At 38.3% G+C, this 22,616-nt stretch overlaps 1 protein-coding gene across 1 annotated transcript in view; it reads left to right on the top strand.

Moving 5' to 3' along the window:
- Positions 1 to 22,616, top strand: part of SPIDR (scaffold protein involved in DNA repair) — a 194,452-nt gene that overhangs the window by 53,123 nt on the left and 118,713 nt on the right. Inside the window, exons 7-8 of the mRNA XM_018075037.3 lie at positions 6,127 to 6,227; positions 19,177 to 19,396. Of these exons, the coding sequence (XP_017930526.1) occupies positions 6,127 to 6,227; positions 19,177 to 19,396 (321 nt within the window). The remainder of the gene's footprint in view (positions 1 to 6,126; positions 6,228 to 19,176; positions 19,397 to 22,616) is intronic.

Here is a 22,616-nt window from a genome sequence, read left to right as displayed (position 1 = left end):
AAACCCAGTTGTCACATGAGGCCAACTAAAGTCTTGAAAATAAAGGAAATTGCCAAGGGAAGAGGGAGCTGGCACAAATGAAGCAGGCTTTTACTCTAAAATTGGGACTGTGCGTTCTTACATGCATCCACAAGTAGCATGAGGGTTTAATAGCAACAGACTAGCCCTTTAGATGGTCATGTTCTTATGCTAATTTTAACTATCGGATTAAGTTTTCCTTGCTAGTAAATTTCTTGTTGGGTTAGGAGAATATAAATGAAGAATATCATGGATGCACAACAGATGCACCACTTGTAATCACTGGCAATGTACACAGTAAAATTATTTTGCACGTAGTGAAAGTTAAAATGTGTTTTCTTTTTTAAAAAGTGTGGATGGTTTCTGGCCAGGTGTTTGGTGTTAATAGGGGGAAAAAGCACCATGTTTAGTAGAAAAAACAACCAACCCACTTTCCTTAAGATGACAGACTTCTCCAGTTGATGTGTCATGTATCTTATTGATTGGAATGGTTTAGCAGAGTACATTTTCCCCCATCAGAGAGAAGCAATTTTGGTGGCTTTGGTTTGTATAACCATGGTGCTTGCTTTTCTATGCAGGACCTCTGCTCAGGAAAGCAAAAACCTTCAGAACTGAAGGGAAGGCTCTTCCCTTATCTTGTAGGGATAACTTATTTCTGGGAAGACTCTTATTAAATTATCTTACTTCTGCTTAGAGCCGCTGCTGTAAGAGAGATAGGACAATCTGAAATAATTTTTTTCTTTTAAGGAGTCTGAAGAGCCAGAGAGAAGTGGGAAACTTTTCAGCTGTGGTTGGTTTTTTTTCAGTGGCTGGTAAGAAGGGGGGATCAATGCTTTGAAAACTATGAAAGGAGAAAGCCCCAGAAGATTACCTATTTACAAAGATGTTCCTAAGTTATTTTAAATATTTTCTGTGAGATAACTTGGCTAAGTAGAGGCATGGGAAAATCAACTACCTATACAGTTTTACTTGAAATCTTTCGCCAGAGGCCATGTGGAATGTAGAAAGTGTTCACCCACCCTGTTCTCAGCAGTTATGTCTATAATCCATCTTACATCTCTTCCTCTGCACTATCTGAGGCAACTAGGACCTGGAAACCAAGTCCCACTACACAAGAATGATGAGGCTTTGGTGTCTGTGACAAAGAACTAATTTTAATTTGCAAGAGTAATTGTGGTATAATGTCCAGGCACTTCTGGCAATTGTTGAATTGTTAAAGGTGGTGTTGAGGATGTCTCAGGTATATGCTGGATGGAATTTACAACTGAAGACACTGTTAATTCTCTAGATGGTCAGTTCTGTCTAATGCAGTTGCTGAAAGATACCTCTGTCTCTCACTGTGCTATGGGGAATCACAACAATGGTATCTTTGTTCCATGTATGTTTTGTGGAGGTGACCTCCTTTGTGGAACAATTTCAAGAAGAGTGGTGAGAGACTACACAGACTTAAAAAGACTTGGCTTATTGAGCTCTTAAATCCTTGAATTCTTAAGGCTCTAGAAGAGACTTTCAATATGTCTGCCTTGTTGTTTTGATTGATGTATAAAAAAACCCTCTCTGGATGGGTGCAATAGATGAGAGCATTGAAATGTCAGCAACCAGTGCAAGAAAATCCAGCATCTGGTACAGAATAATGCCAGAGATCATGGTAATGGTGGTTCATCCAAGGTGAAAGTCGATGAATCTATTGTCAAGTCAGAGCTTGAATGAGGCTGATCTGTAAAGCTAAAATTACTCTTTCTGATCCCTTGTTGCCTCATGAAGTCAACAGCTTCTCTTCTGTGCTGGAGAGGAGGTGGGCCTCAGTAGAGACTTGTGCTTGTGTGGTCAACGTGTTTTAATCACATCTTTCACATGTACCCGTGCTGTTATGTACATTAAAGTAGCACTTTAGTGACTGTCAGCATTCAGTGTTGCTTATTATTTTGCAAGTTGTAAACTGGCTGACGGGTTTGCAGTGCTGACAAACTAAATGCCAGCATGCTTAGGGGTCGTTTCTTGCTCTTTAGCAAGTGCTTGGTGGAGTGGAAAGGGACAGCTGAGTGTGGCAGAAGTCAGTTACTTCACTGGTTAACATGGAAGTAGGAGAGGAAATCTGTATTTTTTTTGAAAAGAGAGGAGGGAAGTTGCCTAGTCCTGAGATGGTGATATATATTTGCATAACCTTTAGGTTTTTTTAATTATATGGAGTCCTGCATATAGTGTATGGAGAAGACAACTCAGTAATGACATGCTTAAGTGTTCACTGTTCTTAAATTCAAGTGAAGTCTGGAAAGGAGTAAACTTGGATGAACGTGAGGTTATTTTTGGTAAGTGCCCTGCTGAATAAAAACCTTAAAAAATAAACACAGAGACATCTCCAACACTTCAGAAAGACTGAAAATTACTTTTTAAAATACAGCATGCTCGCTAGTGTTCTTTCTTTTTGTCCTTTGTTGTTGGTTTTGTTTGTTTGTTTTCCATTAGCCCCATTGGACTTGGGAGATAGGGACCAGCAGCCTGAGAGTCACAGATCAGGCTCAGTGTTACCTTTTGGTAATGGTTGTCACATAGTAGCACAAAACTCTTCAGTCTCGCTCCTAAAGTTTGTGGGGAGGGGCAATTACCAGAAACAGAGCATTTGTGCAGGATGCTGAGCTTTTTTATGGTCCTCAGAACTGTCCTTCATGTGAATATTGTTGGACATGGACAGTAATGGCAATGCGTTGTTTTAAATACAGTTTTTCAACAAGCTCAGATTTAGTATGGAAATAGCACTTGAATTGCTGCTTGTTAAATCTGTCTGCCTTCAGGGAATTAAAGGGACAAAATAGTTGTACTGAAAGTTTTGTGATTAAAAATAAAAAGGTTGTGGGCAGTGGAGATAGTATCTGAGCAGTTTGGCTTCACTGAACAGCCTTTGCATTAACAGTTCACCAAATGTGTTCAATTTGCTCACATTAAAGCATTTTGGGGGCAAGTTTGAAGAGCTGGTCAGTAAAGTATGCATCTGAAATTACAGTTTTTGTTATTTCAATAGTTTGTTGGTTTCCTTGATTACAGAAATCATACATTAGTAATCAAAACATATTTATCAAATATATGTATATATATAAAAATACAAACACCAAATGTTGGTTTACCTCTTATCCACACATCCTGGAGTGACTCTGACTGTACAGTTCACAGTATCTCACAGCATATGCAGAAGTGTTTTTAATAATATGGGCACCTGTACTGTATGAGAAGCAATTAGTAGTTTTCAAATGCTGTTGTCATCAAATCTGATAGATTATGTAACAAAAACCACCTTTTTCTTTGTTTGTTTTATGTGTTTGAGCTAAAAAGGGGATTAATCCTCCTGGGTTTGTGGCGGTGTTTAAACTCCTTTGTTTCTACTTCTTTAAAAGGAACAAACCATAAAGTTCTAACTCTTGCTCTTGCCATAGAAATTCCTTTTGTGCATGGCATGTCCTTGAATTGTTTTCCAATTTCACAAGGTATGAAACAGACATTATAAAAACACTTAGAATGACCAGATGAGAACCTCTCATAAATGCATTCATGGTTATATTTTGTGTTCTGCAACCAAGAATATGCAAAATGCTTTATGATATTTTCAGTTTAAACTATTTTTAACTGCATTTGGAATGATTAATAAATAACACTCTATTTTCTTAGCACAGAGGGCTGCTAAAGAAAGTCACAATTTTACTTTTCATGGACCATTGTGATGACTGTTATCCTAATACAGACATGGTTAGCAAATTAGTTACGGAGCTTTGAATGTCAGTGAGACCCTCCTAGTAGGCATATCAGGCCTGAAACAGGAATAGTGATGTGTGCAGTAGCCACAAAACCTGAAACTTGCTTTCCTTCATGCTACAGGACATTCCTGCCACAGGTAGAAAAGTGGTCAGCTTGCAGAAGAGTAGGAATATATTGACTGGATACAACCATAGCTCTGTTTGGGGAAAAGAGGGAAATTAGGCTGTAAACCAATAATAGCTGTGCTCTTCTGAAGGTACCTTAAGGCTTTCTGGCATTATTTGAACTGAGAAAATACATTTCTGTGACTGTGGAGGGAATGGAGTAGGGGTTTAGGACAGTCCGGTTGAACAGTCTTCTTTCAGCAAAACAAGTTTTTGAGCTGCTAGCTGTATGGTGTATTGCTACAGTCCCAACCATGGAGTTCAGTTGCAGACTCATGCATGCAAGACTTTTAAACAAGCAATCTCAAAATGCATTTTACTGCTGCATTTCTGAGCCTAGCTGAGTTTCAGCATGGCTTGTGTAGAGCACGTAGCCAAGCTGAATTGCAACTCTATCTGAGAATAGTTCCATGGTGAGAAGAGGAACTTGGTGGATAGCTTAGAGTTTGTAGAACTGTCTTGCCCACAAATGCTGTGGTGTGGTAACACCTCAGTGCTCAAGTTTTGGGGGAAATGTAGATGAGCACAGTGTTATCAGCAGAGTATGTTCTCCTGTATGAAGTTCTGTGCTTGGCTGTGCTGCTCTTGGTACCAAAGTTTTCATTGCACATATCTGTATTAGTTGCCCCTGTGCCTTAAAGTCCATCTTGAAACCAGGATTAAGCAAGGTTGTCAGGCTCACCTGGAACTTCATTTGAGCCCAGATTTCCTAAATATGTTTGTTTGTTTTCCTCCTTATTAAAGCAGGGTTTATAGCTTGTTAAGTGTGAGTTCTTTATTTTGGGGGTTTGGGGATTTTTTTTTTCCTCCTCTGAAAGAGTCGGAGCTTCTCTCCTCTTTGCCTTACAGCAACCATAGAGGAGATGCAGTGATGTAAACTACAAAACTTCTGTAGATTATTCTGGGTCAAATGTGGCTCTTGTGTTCGTTCTATGATCTTTACTACGAAGATGTTTAGCCATGCCATCTAATAATTCTTGTGATAGTTACAGTTTTGCAAAGGATATAGTTGTTCATTAAAAATTCAGCTGAGACCGCTAACTACTTTTCATATAATGTGTTGATTTGTCTGTGGGTGAAATTACTTAGTAACTTGTAACCAAAGAGAGATTTTTTTACAGCTTACTTGAAGTCCTGCTTAGCCTTTTTAGCTTCTTCTTGGTTTCCACAGGTGTGTCTTCCCAGTTTCACATGTGCAATGTGAGCTTTACCAAGCTCTTTGTCCTTTTTTCTGAACTAAAAAATTCTATTCATGTGCACAAATAGTCATAAGGTGGTTGTGTGTTATCTCTGTTGATTCCTAAACGAGTTTAACCCAAGGACACGTTTCATCTTAGTAGAAACCTTTATTGATAAATTCAGTAGTACTTCTGGAAAAACTTACACTACAAGGAAAGAATGAAGTAGGTTTTTATGCAAGTAACTTCTTTGAAGCCAAAGAAAAGTGTTCAGACACTCCCACAGTAGTCCAAAGCTCTTTGTAGTAGCCCAAAGACAGCTTCTAACACATATATCTTTTTGTTCTTAAAATGAGAGATTATGTCTTCTGGCTTTGGATCCAGGAGTAGGAGTTGCTTTAGTGTTACCTTAAGTGTATTTGTGCTAGATGCCACTCCTCTGCTCCTCACCTTGGGAATGCTAAATTAATTTCATCTTGGAGAGTGTTCAGACCACTGAAACTGCACACTTGACCCAGCTTGTGAAATGAATCATAGGGTCAAGTATGGGTAAAAGAATATTTTTGTGATCTCTCCTTGCCAACAGCCAAACAAATCTGTGAGGGAAAAGAAAACCCGACCTGTTATAACTAGTGGTTACACTGGTTTGTTTTGAATTCTCAGTTGTCTTCAGTGTCTGCTAGGATCCATGCATAAGTGCAAAGAAAAGTTGGGAGCCTTTTGTTACAATCCTTACATTGGAGACAGGACTAAAACCATGAAAATTTTGGACACTCAGATAATGAAAATGTTTTATTGTGTGTATTGACTCTAAGGGTATGTTTTATTGGGAATGTATCCATTGGAAAATCAAAATTAGGAGAACTAATCTGCAAAATGTAATTTTATTACGTGATTCTGTCTCTAAGGGTCAAAGCATACATATATGTATATACATATATATCTGTCCTATGGCTTGTCATTTGGCAAAACTGAATATGGATTCCTGGCAAAATTGAGCATTCCTTTATTCTCTGCAGGGGTGGGCTAGCTGAGAGGTTATGTCGGCTGCAGAACAGAGAAAGATCTGCCATTAGCTTTTGGAGGCACCAGTGTATTTCAGATGCAAATATCCCCTCAGGTAAGAAGCATTATACAATACTACTGTGAAAGTATATACTTACATGTGTATATATGGCCTACATAGGGGTAACAGTGAAGTTTATAATCTTTGTGGGGTTTGCCTGACTTGAGTTTAATGCTCTCTTGATTGTCTTCTGAGCAAATATTGCATTTCTGCTAAATATGATGGTTTCTAATGTCTCAGTCATCAAAGTATTTGACTGTAAGGAGTAAAGAACATATTTTCCCTTTATGGCACTTGCATAGCAAAACCATGCTGCCTCACAATTTTCATAAACTAAATAGACTGAGCTCTTCAAGGGTCTCTAAAACATTTTTATCAGTGTTCAAGTGATTTGCATGACTCTTTACTGCACCCTCTAAAACTTTTCAGCATGGTCTTAAGAACAAGGTGAGCTACTCTGTATGTATTCTTCCAGTTTTAGTCTCATTAATATCCAGCTCACTTCTCAGCCTCCTGAAGGTTCAAGGCCTGTGATAAGTGTTTGGGTCTGGTTTGGCTTTGGTCAGAGCATGGTGCTGGGACTTCATGTTGAATTGACTGTCCAGTACAATTTTATAACTTCTATAGCCGTTATTTTCTGAGATCCTGTTTCCCACTCCCCAGCTACTCTTTCTATTTCTTCTGCCTGAACACAGTGAAGTATTTGTGCTATATCCAGGTCAGCTTCATTTGAGTATGCTCAGCTAACCAGAGAGTTCAAATCATTGTGTATCTCAAGCCTGTCCTCTTTTAGTCATGAATTTACTTGGATTTTTGGTATCCACACAGTTTCTTACAGTTTTTTAACTTGTTTTTATATCATTGATGAAACCATTTATTAGCATGAGCATTTACTTCCAAATCCTGCTGGAAATGCTATTACTCATTTATAATTCTCCACTAATGAAAAGCTCTAACTATAATTCACAAAATTAGTTCTCAGAATTATTTTTTTTTTTTTGCATTCCACTTAAAGGGTGCATTACTCGCAGTGAAAATAGTCAGATTTTCTCAAGAAAGTTGTACAATTTAAAGTCACACCCAAACTGTGGGCTAGTCTCACAGTTTCTCACTGGAGCTTTGGAGGGCTTCCATCCTGTGGCCATTTGCGTGCTATGTGTTCAAAATGCCACCCATGTGGAGTAGCACATTGTATTTTAGGACCTTAATTCCTTACTTATTTTTCCAGTCACTTTGCCTAGATCTGATGACAGGCTAGCTGGTCTCCAGTTACTGTAAGCCATTTCGTTTGCCCTACCTGAATAGTAGCGCAACATCATCATCCTTCCAGTCTTCTGGAGTTTCACCAGTATTTGAACACTCACTAAAAAGTGCCATCAAGGAATCAGAAATGTCTTTAGCTAACTCTTTTCAGAAAAGCAATGTTGAAAATTATACAGGCATGCTCCCTTAAAACTAGTGAAGCCTTCTGCATTGATTACACCTCCACTGGAGTTACTAATGGATAGGAGATTTTTTATCATTCTTTTATGGGTATGAAGACATCCTCTTGCTGCTTCTGAAATATGGAACAGAAATAGATATTGAATAGGTTTGTCATTTTAATAAAATGAAAATTTTTTATGTTCTCTGTAGTAACAGACCTGCAACACTGCTAATATGCTAATATTCTTTTTGTCCTAGTTTCACATGTGTCATTACAAAACCTTGTGTTTGGCTGCTCACCATTTTGTCAGACTAACTTCTAGGCTGAAATATTCCATGCTAAACATCTGCCTCTGGCTGAATTCCTTTCTTTGATTATTCTTCTTTCTTTCAGAAAATGAGTCAGAATTCGTTAGCATTTTATGAGAAAAAGGCTATGGGAAAATACCTTGGTCTATTCTTAAGTACATTTAAAAAATTCTGATGAACATCTTTGAGATGATTTAGTTTTGGCAGAAGATGAACTATTTCCTGGATATGCCTTTTGCCATCATACTGAAAATGTACGAGAACTTGGGCCAGTTAGAAGTCTTTAGGACAAACTACTGTTTCATTTACTCTGTAAGCATTTGCTAAAATTTCTGAAAAATGCTGGATGTGCCATAATTTAGGAATACACTTCAACTTCACAGCCTAAATTTCACTTCCAATTCTCAATCCTTACTCCAATGTATTAGGATTATAAAATAACCATTAAAATAGCTGTGATAATATTTTGGGGATAGTTTTCCATCTAGGACAAAATTTATTTTTCGTAGTTTTATTCTTAGAATGGCCATACTGTTTTGTGTCACCAAAATAAAATTGGTGTTTGGTTTGGAGGACATTAGTTGGAATGGTTGAAATTTTAGTAAAGTAACTAGATAACCTTCTAATTGCTTCTAGTCTGGAATGTGAAGTGTCAGCACAGCAAAGGAATACCACTTTTAGCTTTCACCACTTTAGGTTCAAGTTAAGGGTGTCTCACTAATCTGAGATTCTTCTCAAATTTTGTTTCCCCTCTGTTTTGCCCAGTAATATTTCTAAACTGCATTGTTTCCGGGGCTCTTTCTGACAGGAAAGAACTTCTCAAATTGCAAACTCATTTGAGTTACTAAAGAAGCCTGAAGATTAATGTGGAGGATTAAAGTACCTTAGTTGCTGGGAGAGCTGTCACATCATTTTGGATATCCCATGGACATGCAGACCATGCTAAAGCAAAGGGGAGCAATTTCAAATTATATCAGTTTGAAGTCCTTCTTACATTTGAGATTTAAGGAAAAATGTTTCAGAAGTGTGGGCTATTCACCCCCATTAGACATTTCATGTCACAGAATTTTATGCCTTTATTTTGCTGTTGCTTACTTTTAGCTTATATCAATCTTCATATTATCCAAAACCCCCTAGGTTTTGGCTTTAGTTTTTAAAAATTCCTGTCTTTTAGCTCCCTGACCCCTTTCTGTAAGTAACCATTGTGGTTTGGCTGGCTCTTGGTCACTGGAATGAATCACGGCCCAGAAGAGAGCACCTCCTTTCAGCACGTACTTTCTGGTTTTTATACAGTGCACGGGGTCTCACTTTTGGCCAATTCATTCTGCAGGGTAGAAGAAATCCTTGTACTTGCTCTGATTTTGACAATTTTGGGTCAAAATTGCATTCGGCAACCTGTCCCTGTGTTGGGATAGGCACTCACTAAGGATATGCGTTTCTGCAAGGTGGTTGGTAACTCCACTGCTGTAAATCAAGCTAACCATACCAGACAGAGGCCTGAAGGGAGATAAGAACAAAGTTTGTCCGTGCTACTCTGCGTTGGTTGGATGCTTGCTGTGGTTTAGTTCTAACAGAGGCAGATGTCAGGCTTTTTGCCACAAATCCAAAATTTTTTCTTCACAAGATGTAAAAGGGAGGTTGAGGTGCAGTCTTCATAACAGCATGTCTCCAATCAGCCAAGCTAATGGTTTGAGAGTACTCTGTGCATGGGCTTGTAGACCATTTGCAAGCTTTTTTTCTGTATGCAGTGCTGCAGCTTCCCTACGAAGTTTCCTGTTTGAGCTAAGAGGTGATCTGTCCAGCTGAAAGAGAGAGAGGAAAAACAAAACCAAACCCAAAACAAAAACCTAAACCTTTTTTCTGTCAACATCTGCTGGTTATATGGGGATTGCATGATGCAGAAGAAAAAATAGTATTTTTCTGAGTTACGTTCAGACGACCTTCCTGTCTATAGGAGGGGACACAAATAATATTTGAAACAAACTCATGTAGATTCCTTTCGTAACTTCCAAAATTTTACTTTCTATACATCTTACCATCTGTTGTTTGTTTTTGCCTGGCAGTTATCATCAAAGCAGTTCTTTACCTTAAATGCAGAAACATATTATTCTCTAGCATTTATAGTCTAATGCAAGATATTTGCTTCTTGTTAGCCTGAGATTAAGCTTTGTGGTTGTGTTACAATTGAATTTGAGTAGTGAACTGATAATAAACCAAACCCATTGATCTTGCCTTCCAAACTGCTCCTTCTTCTCAGGGGAAGGTGACCTTCAAGGGGCAACAAACCTTCATTTTGCTGAGGCAAGTGGAACACACACATGAAGGGAGGAGAGTGAAGCCCTGGAGATGAGGACAGGGTTTCACATGTAACACCACATTTTCAGGAAGGCTGAAAGGTTTACAGAAGAGGATATAAACAATCACTCCCCCTCTTCCAGTTTCGATGACTAGTTAAGATGATGGGAAGAAAGGATTTTAGCAGCTTGAATGCCATGAAACTTGCACATGGATGAAGAAAACAAGGGTAACCCTTAACAGGATTTCCTTTACTATGCAAAATTCTTCTAAAAAACACAAAAGTCTGAATTTTGCGAGTCATTGCTTATTTTCTTAATTCTTGATGGTCTGTTTTATTACTTAAGAGTTAATACTATAATAGAGAGACATAGCAAGTGGCCAATTTTTTTTTTCCTAGCCAGCTGTCTGAACTTGTTACAGCACTGGGAAGGAAAAAAACCCAAATGTAAACTTGTCTTTTTCAAAAAAGGATTCCTTGTATATTTTTGTTTTCATATGGGAAACAATAATGACATGCATAGTTACTTTAAGTAGCTTACATGTGTTCTTATAAAGAATGTATAGTGTTTAAAGCACAGCCAAATTCAGCAGCCTTTTAAAAATTAATATAAATGTGGCAAGAAGCCATCATGCCTGCAAGACTTGATGTGTTTTTGAGAAAAATCTTTTTGAATGGTTTCAGAAGTTACCAGCCCAGGAAGAATAACAACACATATGGATCAGAATAGCAACCCTGTACAGGCTGTGAAAACGTTGTAGTCTTCACCTGGTTTTCAGCGTTGACTTTGGATTTACAAGGGTCTGCTTGGTATCTACCTGCTTGCTGAGTTTGTTATGCCTGCACCTGCGATTTTTACATGACTAAGGAGGAATAAAAGTAATGAGGCGCCAAGCAAAAGCATGTTTTTGTTTTGATTTATGCCTGTAATTTGACATTTTTTACTTTTTACACTTGAAAATGAAAGTAAAACTTTGTGGCTTGAACCAGAAAGTGGTTGGCTATTCTTTCAGTGCAGGTAGTACGTGCTGTCCCAGGAGGATGTCCTGGGACAGGACTGTCCACTAACTGCAGTTGTGGAACCCACATTCAACAATTAGAAGTTAAATTACCTTGGGATAAAGTAATGCCTTTGAAAAAATAACTGAGGGAGACAAATTTGGAAGTGTGTTGCTAGTTTGCTTTATTAGACAAAGCATAAAGTGGGGTTTTCTTTGTTTTCTTAATAATTCCATAATGCATATCTAACCTATTAATCTGAACCAAAGGCTGAAAATTACTTTCACTCTTAGTGCAGTGGGTACTATTTCCAACATTAATTGCCCACAATTCTTTGTACTTTCAGTGGGAAATGTTATTTTATAAAAGCTTTTAGCTAGGTTTAGTAGAAATTTGACTTGAGTGTAAAGCCTGTATTTTTTGTAGTGCATATTTCTAAAGAATTTGTCAGTTAAGAGAAAGTATAATTTAATTTCTCAACCAGGTTTTTAGAAATTTCAACTAAATATGTCAGGTACAAGTTTCCTTCTGAACTGTAGTTCATATATATGATTTGTTTGATAACTCTTTGAGCAAAAGTAACAGTAATTTGTTTTTCTTAAAAGCATCTGCCCTCTTTCCTGTATCATTCATTAAGATCAAGAATTAAGACTGTTTAGCTGGTAAGAACAAATACAGGTTGTCCTGACTGTTTTTGCATAAAACAAATATTTGTTAGCAGTTTTTCAAATATTAGCATGGCTTCAGGCAATCTCGTATTTCTCCCTTGGGTTTTCTGATGAATTTGTCTTGGTTTTTTTCAGAAAGCTCTACTTTCATGAATGTAATTTTTTTATTGATTTAAAGGGAAGGGGTTGAAGTACTCTTCCTTTTATCTCTTGCCCTGCTTGCTTGGTTTCTTTTATCCATGTGACCTATGAGGTAAGTCTTGTGGCTGAGTTGTTTCTCTGTTATTTTGTCATTCTTGCTTTGCATGATAGTTCACGTTTACTTGCTGTAGGTGTGTGTATGTTCATTCCTCTATACTTTTCATTGTCACAATAACAATAATTCCTGCTCTGCTTTTCTTCATGATTGCATATTACTTCGGGACTTTTCTGGAATGCTCAGTGGAGCAGAGCCATACACTGCTTGACATTTTACTAAACTCCAATTGTCTTCTGTGTTTGTAAGAACTGGTCTGTGTGGTTGTAGTACACTGCTTTCTGCATTGGTGTTGTGGCCTTTAGGAAAACTTATTTCTCCATTGTGTCATGTATGATTATTACATTCAATTACATTCAGATGGGCACAGCAGCCCTGTGGGTGAGATGCATGATTTTTAAAATTTTCATGGCAGAATGGAAAATTCAGGAGTACTCACTGTCAAAGAGTCAACTTGGCTTTGTTTTGGTCTTGTTGATGTGATGGTGTTACGTCTGCTGAGTTGATCTGCGTGGAGGTGCACTGGCTATCCCAGCTAACACGTTCAAATAATGTAGGATTCAGTTTGCTGTCCTGAAACACTTTTTCTCACCCTATACCTCTTGTAGGGATTGCTCTGCTGCTGCACTTCTATCTACTGGCTCTAAAGAATGTTTGTTCCCTTTGAGGACTTTCCATTTAAGGCTTCAGGTGCTCTTTTGGAACACTTGAACGGTAGCATTTTGGCAAAATTCACTTAAGTGAAGTGAAACACATTGGTCTCACGGGTACTGGCATCTGATGCATTTCCATACATCAAGCGCCATGGATCCTCTCCTTGCAGTGTGTTCAGCTTCCTGTCACTGTGTCGCAAGAGGAACATAAAATATGTGGTTCCCAAGAGATCATAATTTCTATATTTTTCTCCTCATTTGTCTTCCTTATTGGTAGTTCCAGAGTTATTAAAACAAACTTTAGAGTTGTATTTCGGGCACTGAAGCCAGAATGTCTGAACATTTGTTTTTTTTTAAATTGCGCTCCTTGATGTTTTTTCCTTTCCTTCTCTCCAAAGTGCTTTTTCGTTGTTAAGTGTCAAAGCCTCCTTCCTACGCTGCCCTTGGCATGACCAGTGCATCATTCGTGACCATGTATGTTCAGTGTTGATGTGGCTTAAATTTATGTGTCTTCTGTGAAGCCACTATGTTAGGGCTGAAGATTCAGGGCATTCAGTCTGCCAGAGACTGTAGAGTGATGCTGAAATCTTCAAAACACTCAAGACCTCAGGGTCTATTATCTCCAAAGGAACAGTGAATGTTTCCCCCCCACACACTTTTTCCCTTCTTTTTTTTTTCTTTTTAAGTCTCCCGGAATTCAGAGTAACACAGAACATCTGCAAAGAACTGCGTCAAAACATGTTTTGATGTCATGGTATATGACGTGGTATGTGACTGAAGGGCAGCATCACCCTATGCACTGAAGTAGTAAACAGAAATGAAAATAATTACCCAAGAAAACTAATGCATTCACTGTGAAATTTGTTTGTTCATCTCCCAGGCACTTGAATTATCTTTGTAGTTTAATTGAGCTACTTCATGTCTGGGTTGCAAATTGGAGTGAGAGACCAACATCCCAGAGGACACCTGGAATTAAATATTTAACTATGGATGCCAGAGCAGATCTGTTAGGTGGTTAAAACAAAAGTTCCTCTAGCTTAGGATCCTGTTTCTAGCAGTGACAAGAGCTACCAAAATGCCTGGGAAAAATGATAACAGGGCTAACACATGATATTTTCCCCCAGTATTCTCCCAGTGATCTCCCAAAGATCTTTGACTCGGGGGCTTTCTGAGCCAGAACTCTGTCTGTGTTCTTAGTAGTTCTAAATAAAAGATTTTCTCCTAACAAAAAGTTACTGTTTTTTTTTCCAAACCCACGCATACAATGTAAACCTGTTTGGATCACACAATTATGGAGCATTGGGCTTTTTTGGAAATCATGCCCAAGGTTTGTTCCATTACTGCTATATTGCCAAAAAGACCTTTTCCTTTGATTTCAAAGACTCTGCTAACAGTAGCAGTGAGAGGTTGATGTTCCATTTGCCTAGGTTTGGATCGGGATTTCTTCATCTTTGTTAGAATTTCTTGTTTGTTGTCTGAGAGGTGATGGACGTTCTTGCCAGTCATAGAAGGGCTTTACCTGAGATGCTTCCCTGCTTAAATGGCTCGTTCATCCACCAGTCAGTCTCTCCTGCTGATTTCACTCATTCTGGATCACTAGTAAAGTCTGTTGCCTTTCAGTGGGTGGGATTTACCACAGCAGTGTTCTGCGAAGAGTGATGTGACTAACCTGGCTCATGACTGGTTATTTTAAGTACATTTTTTTTGTACTCCAGACTTTCTGTGACCAAAATTTTTTTGATTCACTAGGTAGCCAGCGTGTTACTGCATGTCTTTGTGATGGTTTTATTTCTTATGGAAGATTCTGTTAGAAATGAGGGAGCATTACAGGCCATGGTGGCTGATTTCCCTTCCTTTTAAATGCTTTTTTTTTTTTTAGAGGAGACATGTTGTACATCCGAAATATCTCTTCAAAATTCCCATCAACCAGATTTGTCACAGCCAGATTTATCAGTGCCTTTCTGTCTTTCTTTGTGGTACCTTGAGCCTTGTGTATCAGGGATTGAATTATACTTCATGCCCCTGGGATGAATAAGCCCTCTGTTTATATTCATGGGGCCAGATATTTCAAATGATCCTGTGTCAGTGGATGTTTCCTCTGACTTTCCAGCTGACTCTGTGTGAAGGCTATGCAGAGATGCTGGAAGGGGCAGCTGTCCATGCTAGGCTGTGTTCCAGGACCACTGAGCTGCAGCAGCCCTCTGTCACCCGAGCTCAGAGCACCCAGGGCTTTGCTGAGAAATGCACCTGTCTCTGAACTGATCAGGCAGCTATCTGGGTTTCCATCTTTGTCTCCTTCAAGCATTTCACTGATGCAGAGGCATCTGGAACCAGATAAATATTTGAAGAAAGTCTTCATTGAAAGCATGGTTTATCACTAGAACAGGCTCTCCACAGCACCAAACCTGTCAGTTCAAGGAGCGTTTGCAGGAGACTCTCTGTTCTGTGATTTATCATCATGGCTGGGCTTCGTGAACGAAGATTTGGGAAGGGCTCTACCCACATTTGTTACAAGTGCGCTGGTGATTTAGTGTTAGGTGATCCTGCAAGGAGCAGGGAGTTGGACTTAATGATCCTTATAGGTCCCTTTCAACTTGAGATATTCTCTGATTCTGTAAGAGCTTTGTTAAGCAGTCCTCAAATTGCTGCTTCAGGAAGGTTTCTAAATGCATCTGGGCAGCTGTATGCTCACTCTGTGAGTGTGCATGTGCAGTGCAGAGTAAAGGTTACCTTCAAGTAAGTAAACTGAAGGGTTTTTTTAAACAAGCATTCCATACATACCTGCAGTTCTTATTCCTTCTCTCTGTCTCATGATCCTTCCAGTATATAGCATTATGCCTAGAGTTGGTAGTTGAAAGATAACATTAGGTATGCCTTGACTCTTGTTTTCATTACCCTCCTGCGTTGTCTGTCCATTGTGGACATTGAGGCTCAAAAAAGATGAGTCCGGCCAAGAGTTGTAGAATATATATATATGCCTATAGTATTGAATATGCCTGCAGATCACACCTTGAACAGCTGATATCTCTGTTCAGTGACTTCATCATGTCTGTCCTTCCTGTGTGCTGCAGGAGCTTCTTGATGACAATCCAGCCTGGGCACCACAGCGGAAAAGAAGTAACTGGATACTGCTTGAAACTGACTTAATCCAACCTGGTTGGACTGTCACTGCAAAGTGCCATCCTTCCACAGTCCCTTCCTGCCCCATCTTTCCCCTTTCCATCATTTGTTCCTTCCTCTCCCTAGTATATGCTTCTGCGCTTTGGTGGCTTTGCAGTTAGCTGGATTAACTCACTGATTTTCTTAAAAACTAACCCTGAAGAAAGAAATTCATGAGTGTCCTAGACAGCAGAATAGGAAGTGAAAGAATATGCAGTGTAGGAATGGGCACAGTTATTGATTGCACCTTTTTAAAACAGATATTATTATAAGGTATTCTTCCTTGTTTAAGATTGCTAGGTATTGCCATGAAATCTGCACATCCATGTGTTCAAATTTCTTGGGCTGTAGATCTGCTTTGCAAATGAAATTAAGTGAATGAGAACTTCAGCAAGCAAGCAAGAACTTCTGTGAGTTATCCAAGGGTGAAAGAGAACATTGCAAAGTGAGCTTTTCACATGGATGAACAAACAAGTGAACTTCTCTGGAAACTGCAGAATTTGCAGTGATCCAGCCTGTCTCCTCACCCACAAATTCTGCCTTCAGTGTGCAACCCCATATGTTTGATTTATTTTTGATTGTCATAACAATACAAGAGCCAAATGAATTAAAACTGAAGCTACGTTCTGAACTTTGATGTTTCATCACGTGCCAGCAATCCGAAGTGCTTTGCCATGTTGTTCAAGAGAACACTATCATCAGCAGTAATAATAATTTCAGAGTAATTAAACTAAACTATCTCTGTGCATCTAAATAAACAAATAGATTGTGGTTCTGTAGAATGTGCATGTGTGCCAAGTGTGAGACTTGGCTAGTTGTCGAAATTGAGATGCTTTTAATGTAGAAGCATTCTGCTTCATTTAGTATCAGCTCCCAGTGTTTGCAGCAACCACAGGCTTGCAAGAGACTCTGGTACCCTGGTAGGGTATTTTTTACTCCAATGTCTTTTAGATGATTTTGTATAAATATAGTTTGTGATTTACCTAGTATTTTTAACTGTTTTACAGTCAGAGGTATTTAAAAGAAAAATTCTATTAGGTTGTCATTCATTGTCTTCAACCTGCTGTATCAACTGAGTAACATGTATACTGCTGACCAGTAAGAATTGTCATAAAATTCTGCATGTAAGAAATGTGTAGTTCAGAAGTGATGGACAATCTCTCTCACAAGCTGTCTTAATACTTTTTTTAAAAAATAAACTGTTGGTGTGTTTCAAAATAGAAGCTGATATTTTTATGACTTGGTTTTTAAAGTGGATGCAAATGCAAATTGTGCAGTGTGTCTAGAGGGAGGAGGTAAGTACTCAGTTACTTTAAAGGATGAGAATTTTTGTGGTTGGGAGAATTTGTTTATGTGTGCCAGATCACTTGGGGTTGACAGAAGACCACAACTGCAGCTAGTCAGGCAAAACAGAATTCAAGTGTGAATATTCTAGGTCCTTCCCTTTAGGCATAGAAAACTAGTCAGTGCTCACCCTTGGCAGAAGTTTGCACATAAGCAAATATTAACACAGTGCAGTGAGTATTTGGAGTGGCACTGCAATGTTACAGCTTTCTCTGAGAAGGTGACAGCAGTGAAGAGCAATAGTGTGACAACCCTCTCTCTTCATCAGTTAGCCTCAAAGGACTTGGCAGAAAGGACTGGTTCTCCTGATTCTGCTTCTCAGATCTGGAAAGGACGTCATGCTGTAATGGCTTGGACAGAAATGACTTATGTACATCTTATGACAGACTGTCATTGGAACCCTTTATCCTGTTGGAAAATACTGGTTCAAGGAAAGCAGAATGCTTTGCGGAAGCATGTTGCATGTGATGAAAATTTGGTTCATGTGAAAGTGGTTTTGAGAACATTTCAGTTTCATATTTCAATATTACTTTATTTCAGTTTTGGTATGAAATTTAATAAAGACAGGGACAAAATATTTTCTTTTTTTTTCTTTTGTAGAATTTAATAAATCTGAAAGGTTTTAGGGCCTGGTTTCTTTGGTTTGGACTTCTTGAGAGTTGGGTTAATTATTTTTTTTAAGTTTCTCATAAACTCAAACTAAAATATTTTGATTTATTTTCCAAAGGAAAAACACAGTTGTGAAATGAGCCTTAAAATAAACAAACAAATAAGTATACAGCTCTGCTGTTAAGTTCCAGTATCATGTTCACTGTTCCTCCCCTGTTTCTTTGCTGTGGGAAGACAATAATTTATATCAGCTGTTTTTCTTGGGTTGCTATGTTTTTCCCAATGCAGCTTGTGAATCAAAAAGGGTAGAACTGGGGCTCTGCTGCCTTTGTCCTCTGAGACCCTCTCTTGCCCCACTAAATACTCAAAGCGTTCATCAGGGAGGTAACAACTATTCTCCCCTCAGTGACTGGAGTGCAGATCTGCATGGGGCTAGGTGAGAATGAGAACAAATCTTACACAATCTTACAGCATAGACCAAAGTCTGTCCAAGTAGCTGTCACCCTGTGCAGACTGCAAAGGGACCTAGAGGTAATTTCATCTCAGTGCAAAGTTATTCCTTGTGTCAGCATAGACAAAAGTGCTTAGAATCGAACTGTGGGATGCTGGTATCTGTTCGTGTTGCTTTAAAACAAGAGAGCCTTCCATACCCTGATTGCCTACTGGTAAAATGGATGATCAGTTTTGCAATAATTATTTTCAGGCAGTGCATCTATCTTACTCCCTATTTCTCTATATTTGTCTCTAAATGTGAATCATCAGCTTTTAGATGCTTTGTGCTCTCTTAACTTGTTCCCTGACAACTGCTACTTTGAGAAAGGTCAGGGAAGGCAAACAGAACTTCACTTTTAACAGTGTGATTATTCTGTTTTTAAATAAATGTAATTTTTTGCAGTATCTAATAAAAAAGACTGAACAAAGTGCATGAACTGCAAGATTTAAAAGTTCAAATGTGGTAGAAGAGGGCTTCATGTAGGGAGTTTGTGATTGCATTGGTGTTTGGAAGAAGTGCAGGTAGGCTTTTTTCTCCACAGTTAATAGTATCTATAAAGAAAATAAAAATTGTTGCAAAACCTAAACATAGGTCTTTTGGTAAGGTAATGCATTCTACTTATAGATGGATTTTTTGCATTGGGACAGATGTGCAGAGAGCAGTGGGATGCACGTCTTTGGAGTGCCAGAATTTATTTCTCCTCATCCAGATTTTGCATTTTTTTCATTTTCAAATTTATTTCTCCTCATCCAGATTTTGCATTTTTATTTTTCATTTTCATTTACTTTCCAGATAAATCTGGTGTCTTAATTGTGAAGATCTTAGAAATATTTGAGGAGTGTACAATACAAGTTGCCATCTGCCAGCAGCTGGAACAGTCTCCTGCTACGCTTTCACCCGAGGATGCTGTCATCAATGCAGAAGAACCAATACTCAAAGTCCTCTTTACAAGAGAGACAGCAGCTCACCTCAAGAGCAGACCACAGGATGTCATCCACATCTATCCCCCATGGTGAGTAGGAAGAAAGGGCCACACTTGCTGTAGCACTGCAGAACAAAGTGAAGTTGATAGAATTCTGGCTGCATTGTTGCAAGAAAGACCTTAGGGGGTGAGGGGGAAGTATGGCTCCCTTGTGGTCATCTGTCTTTGGCAACTAGAGGGATTTGACAGATATCCTAAAGATAGCTCAGATAACTAAATGTGTATCATAATGCCTCTAGTGTTGCTCAGGGCTTCAGTTGTGTTTTCACTAATATTTTCGTGTTTAGAGCTCTAGGAAGGCCTGAGCAATGTCTTATCAATGATAAGGCCAATAAAGTGCATACTTTCTGGAAGCAAAGTAGTTCAGGAATGCTCATCTGTTGCTGTGAGTATGGGTATAATATTTCAGGGGAAAAGTCTGTATTAACTCTATAGCATTCGGTTCAGTTTTCAGTTCCCTGAATCCTTCTTCAGTGTAACCCTTTCTGGAATTCTTCAGAATGTTTGGTTTACATTTGTGATTTTTTTCTGAATTGGTTTACTTACCTGAAATTTAAGGGGTAGCAAAAAGTGATGAGATTTCTAGTAAAGCAGCTAGGTCAAAGGAACTTTGAAGTGGGATTATTACTTCTCTTTTCACTCTTCTCCACCCAAATGATAAAAGAGGAAATATTTTTCTTATGTATTTCAGCATTCATTACCTGAGTTCAGCTACCTCTAGTGTTTGACCATATCCTTTTGCAAAATACTTTTTCCTGTTTTGCAAATGCCTGTATCTGGTTTTTATCCTCATTGATAGCTGCAAATCTTTTTTGAGTTCCCCAATTTGTAATCTTTTGCTTCTAAAATGTTGTTTAACTCTTTTTGGATGCAATTCAAAAATTAAGGGAAGATACTTAATTTGTGGTTTATAATGGCTACAGATACAACTATTGATAGTTTAAATTCAAAGATGTTCTGGACATAAAATTAATTCCTATATGTATGTAAACTGAGATTTCTTGAGAAAATTTCATAGCTGTCTGTCTTTCCAGAAATACCACCTTTTATTTACTTTTTAATTTTTTTTTTAATTATTATTATTATTTTAGGGGGATCTGCTTTTCATGTAGGCAAAGAGTTATTTCATGAAACCAGAATATTTGGACAGGGGATACATCAGAGTTGTTCTCCTTACCTATATGACTCTCAAGGCACTTTTATAAAGACATCAGTTAGTAGTGGAAAAACTGCATTATACCTCATCTTTAGTCTTATTTTCTATAATTTCATAGTTATCTTAATGTCAGTTGTCTCTTTTTTTACTCAACTAGAATTCAAAAGAAGTTGGGCTGGATACTGTTAAACTAAATCTACTGGAGGCGGAGAGGGGAGAGGGTGAGGGATGTTTTTGTTTTAGATTATAATTTGGCCCTTTTAGTTTACATTAATTGGAAATTGGACTTGTACACTTAATGAAAGTTTCCTGTATCACGGTTCCAAGCTTCTATTCTCTTAAACTCTTAAGTAAGAACTCTGAAAGCTGAAATGTAGTTTCTGTTACTCTGCATTGAATTTGTACTTCTGTCATTCGAAACAAATACTGTTCATGTTAAAATGCTTGTCTGTCAATTCAAATGTGTGACTAGTGTAAAAACAAATTAACTAAATCCAACCCTGACATGTTGAAATAAGCATATTTATATGTCTCATTGATATCACCAGTCAGAAGCAAAAGGGAACAAAAAAAAGTAAGTGCAAGGGGAGACAATATTTGAATGACCTGCATGGTTTTGGGACATATAGCACACTGTGTGTCATTGTCCTGTATTTTGAGATACTTGTATGGTAAGACAGAATAGGATGAGATGGGGTGTTTTGTAAGTGGTCTGCTTCTAGTCCTGTAAAGTAGTGTCCTGAGAGGAAAATTTCCCATTATCTTTAAAATAAAACCCCAGAATTACATTCTGACTTTGCTTTTTGCTCTATGACCAGGCAGCCAAGTGAGTAAAATGTGGACACACAGGCTGCTGGCTTCTGTATGTGACTGTTTGCGAGCAAACTTTGAATGCATTGTTTTGGAGCCTTTGTAAAATTAGACTTTGCTTTTGTAACTGTATTTTTATGTGCTGTGAACTCAGTGCACAGCTTGGTATGTGAAACATCTCTAGCAGTAGACTTACATAAGTACTTTAGGAAGCAGTGTTTAGAGATGTGTTGATATACTTGTTGGTATTTGTTTGTATATGGAGTCCCATGAAACTTCAGTACTACGAGCAGTACAATACAAGCAATTTAATTTAAAAAATAAAATATTGACAGGGAGCTGCTTATAAGAGTCTTACTAACCTGGACATTTGCTCATGAGAGACATCCCACTGGCTCTTAGAGAATCTTTATGTCAGAGCAAGAATTTGCAGGACTGAACCCAGATTTCTTTATAACTAGATATGAATTTCTTCAGATCTAGTGTCTTAAGTCACATATTTACAATCTTGAAGGAAAGGTTTTTGATGTGAGAGTTGTCATTTGCTATAGGGAAAACAAGTGCATTAGGGTGATTAATTCTTTCAAACCAGAGTGTGTGGTGGAGGACAGAGCTCAGCTGCCTGGCCACTGAGACATCTGATGGGAGCCTGCTCTGATCTTGAGGCTATATGGGAGCATTAGTGCAGTGTTGTATCTAAATAAGGTCTATTAACTTGGACACATCACATGAAGACGGCTGTGTGGTTTGGGCTGGAGCTGGTTTGTGTCTGGCCAGCCAGGAACACAGCAGGCAAAAGAGCTCAGCCCTGCCTGGCCCTGCCTGCGTAGGCTTGCCTTGGGTTGTCTTTGCAGTACCTGAGCAATTCCTTGGATTAAGATTTTAAATGAACACCTCATAATTTTTTACAAACCAAATCTGAATCACTAAGTGTTTTTAACAGTTGGAAAAGAAAAAGTTTGTTACTGAGTTTAATTAAATTGATTACTAAGTCTCTATTCACTTTGCAGAAATACATATCCAGCAAAAAGTAAAGACTGTTACTGCAAAGACATGAGAGAACAGGAACAAAGGCTTCCACTGTTTTATTGGTGGTGATTTTATGGCTTCAACTTATCTGGGTTTTTTTGTTTGTTTAATTTTAAAAATTATAGAAATAATTTACCATACCTAACAAAGCAATAAGAGTTGGCATCTTTAGAGACTTCAGGATTCATTTTACTGCTGACAGCAAGGCCTGGGGATAGACAGTTTCCTTTAGATACTCCTGCCTCCTGCTCATAG

This window comes from Manacus vitellinus, unplaced genomic scaffold, assembly GCF_001715985.3.
Source record: "Manacus vitellinus isolate BGI_N305 unplaced genomic scaffold, ASM171598v3 scaffold_1_pilon, whole genome shotgun sequence".
Lineage (NCBI taxonomy): Eukaryota > Metazoa > Chordata > Aves > Passeriformes > Pipridae > Manacus > Manacus vitellinus.
Note: the sequence above shows the minus strand (reverse complement) of the source record. Positions and strands in the feature narration are given on the sequence as shown.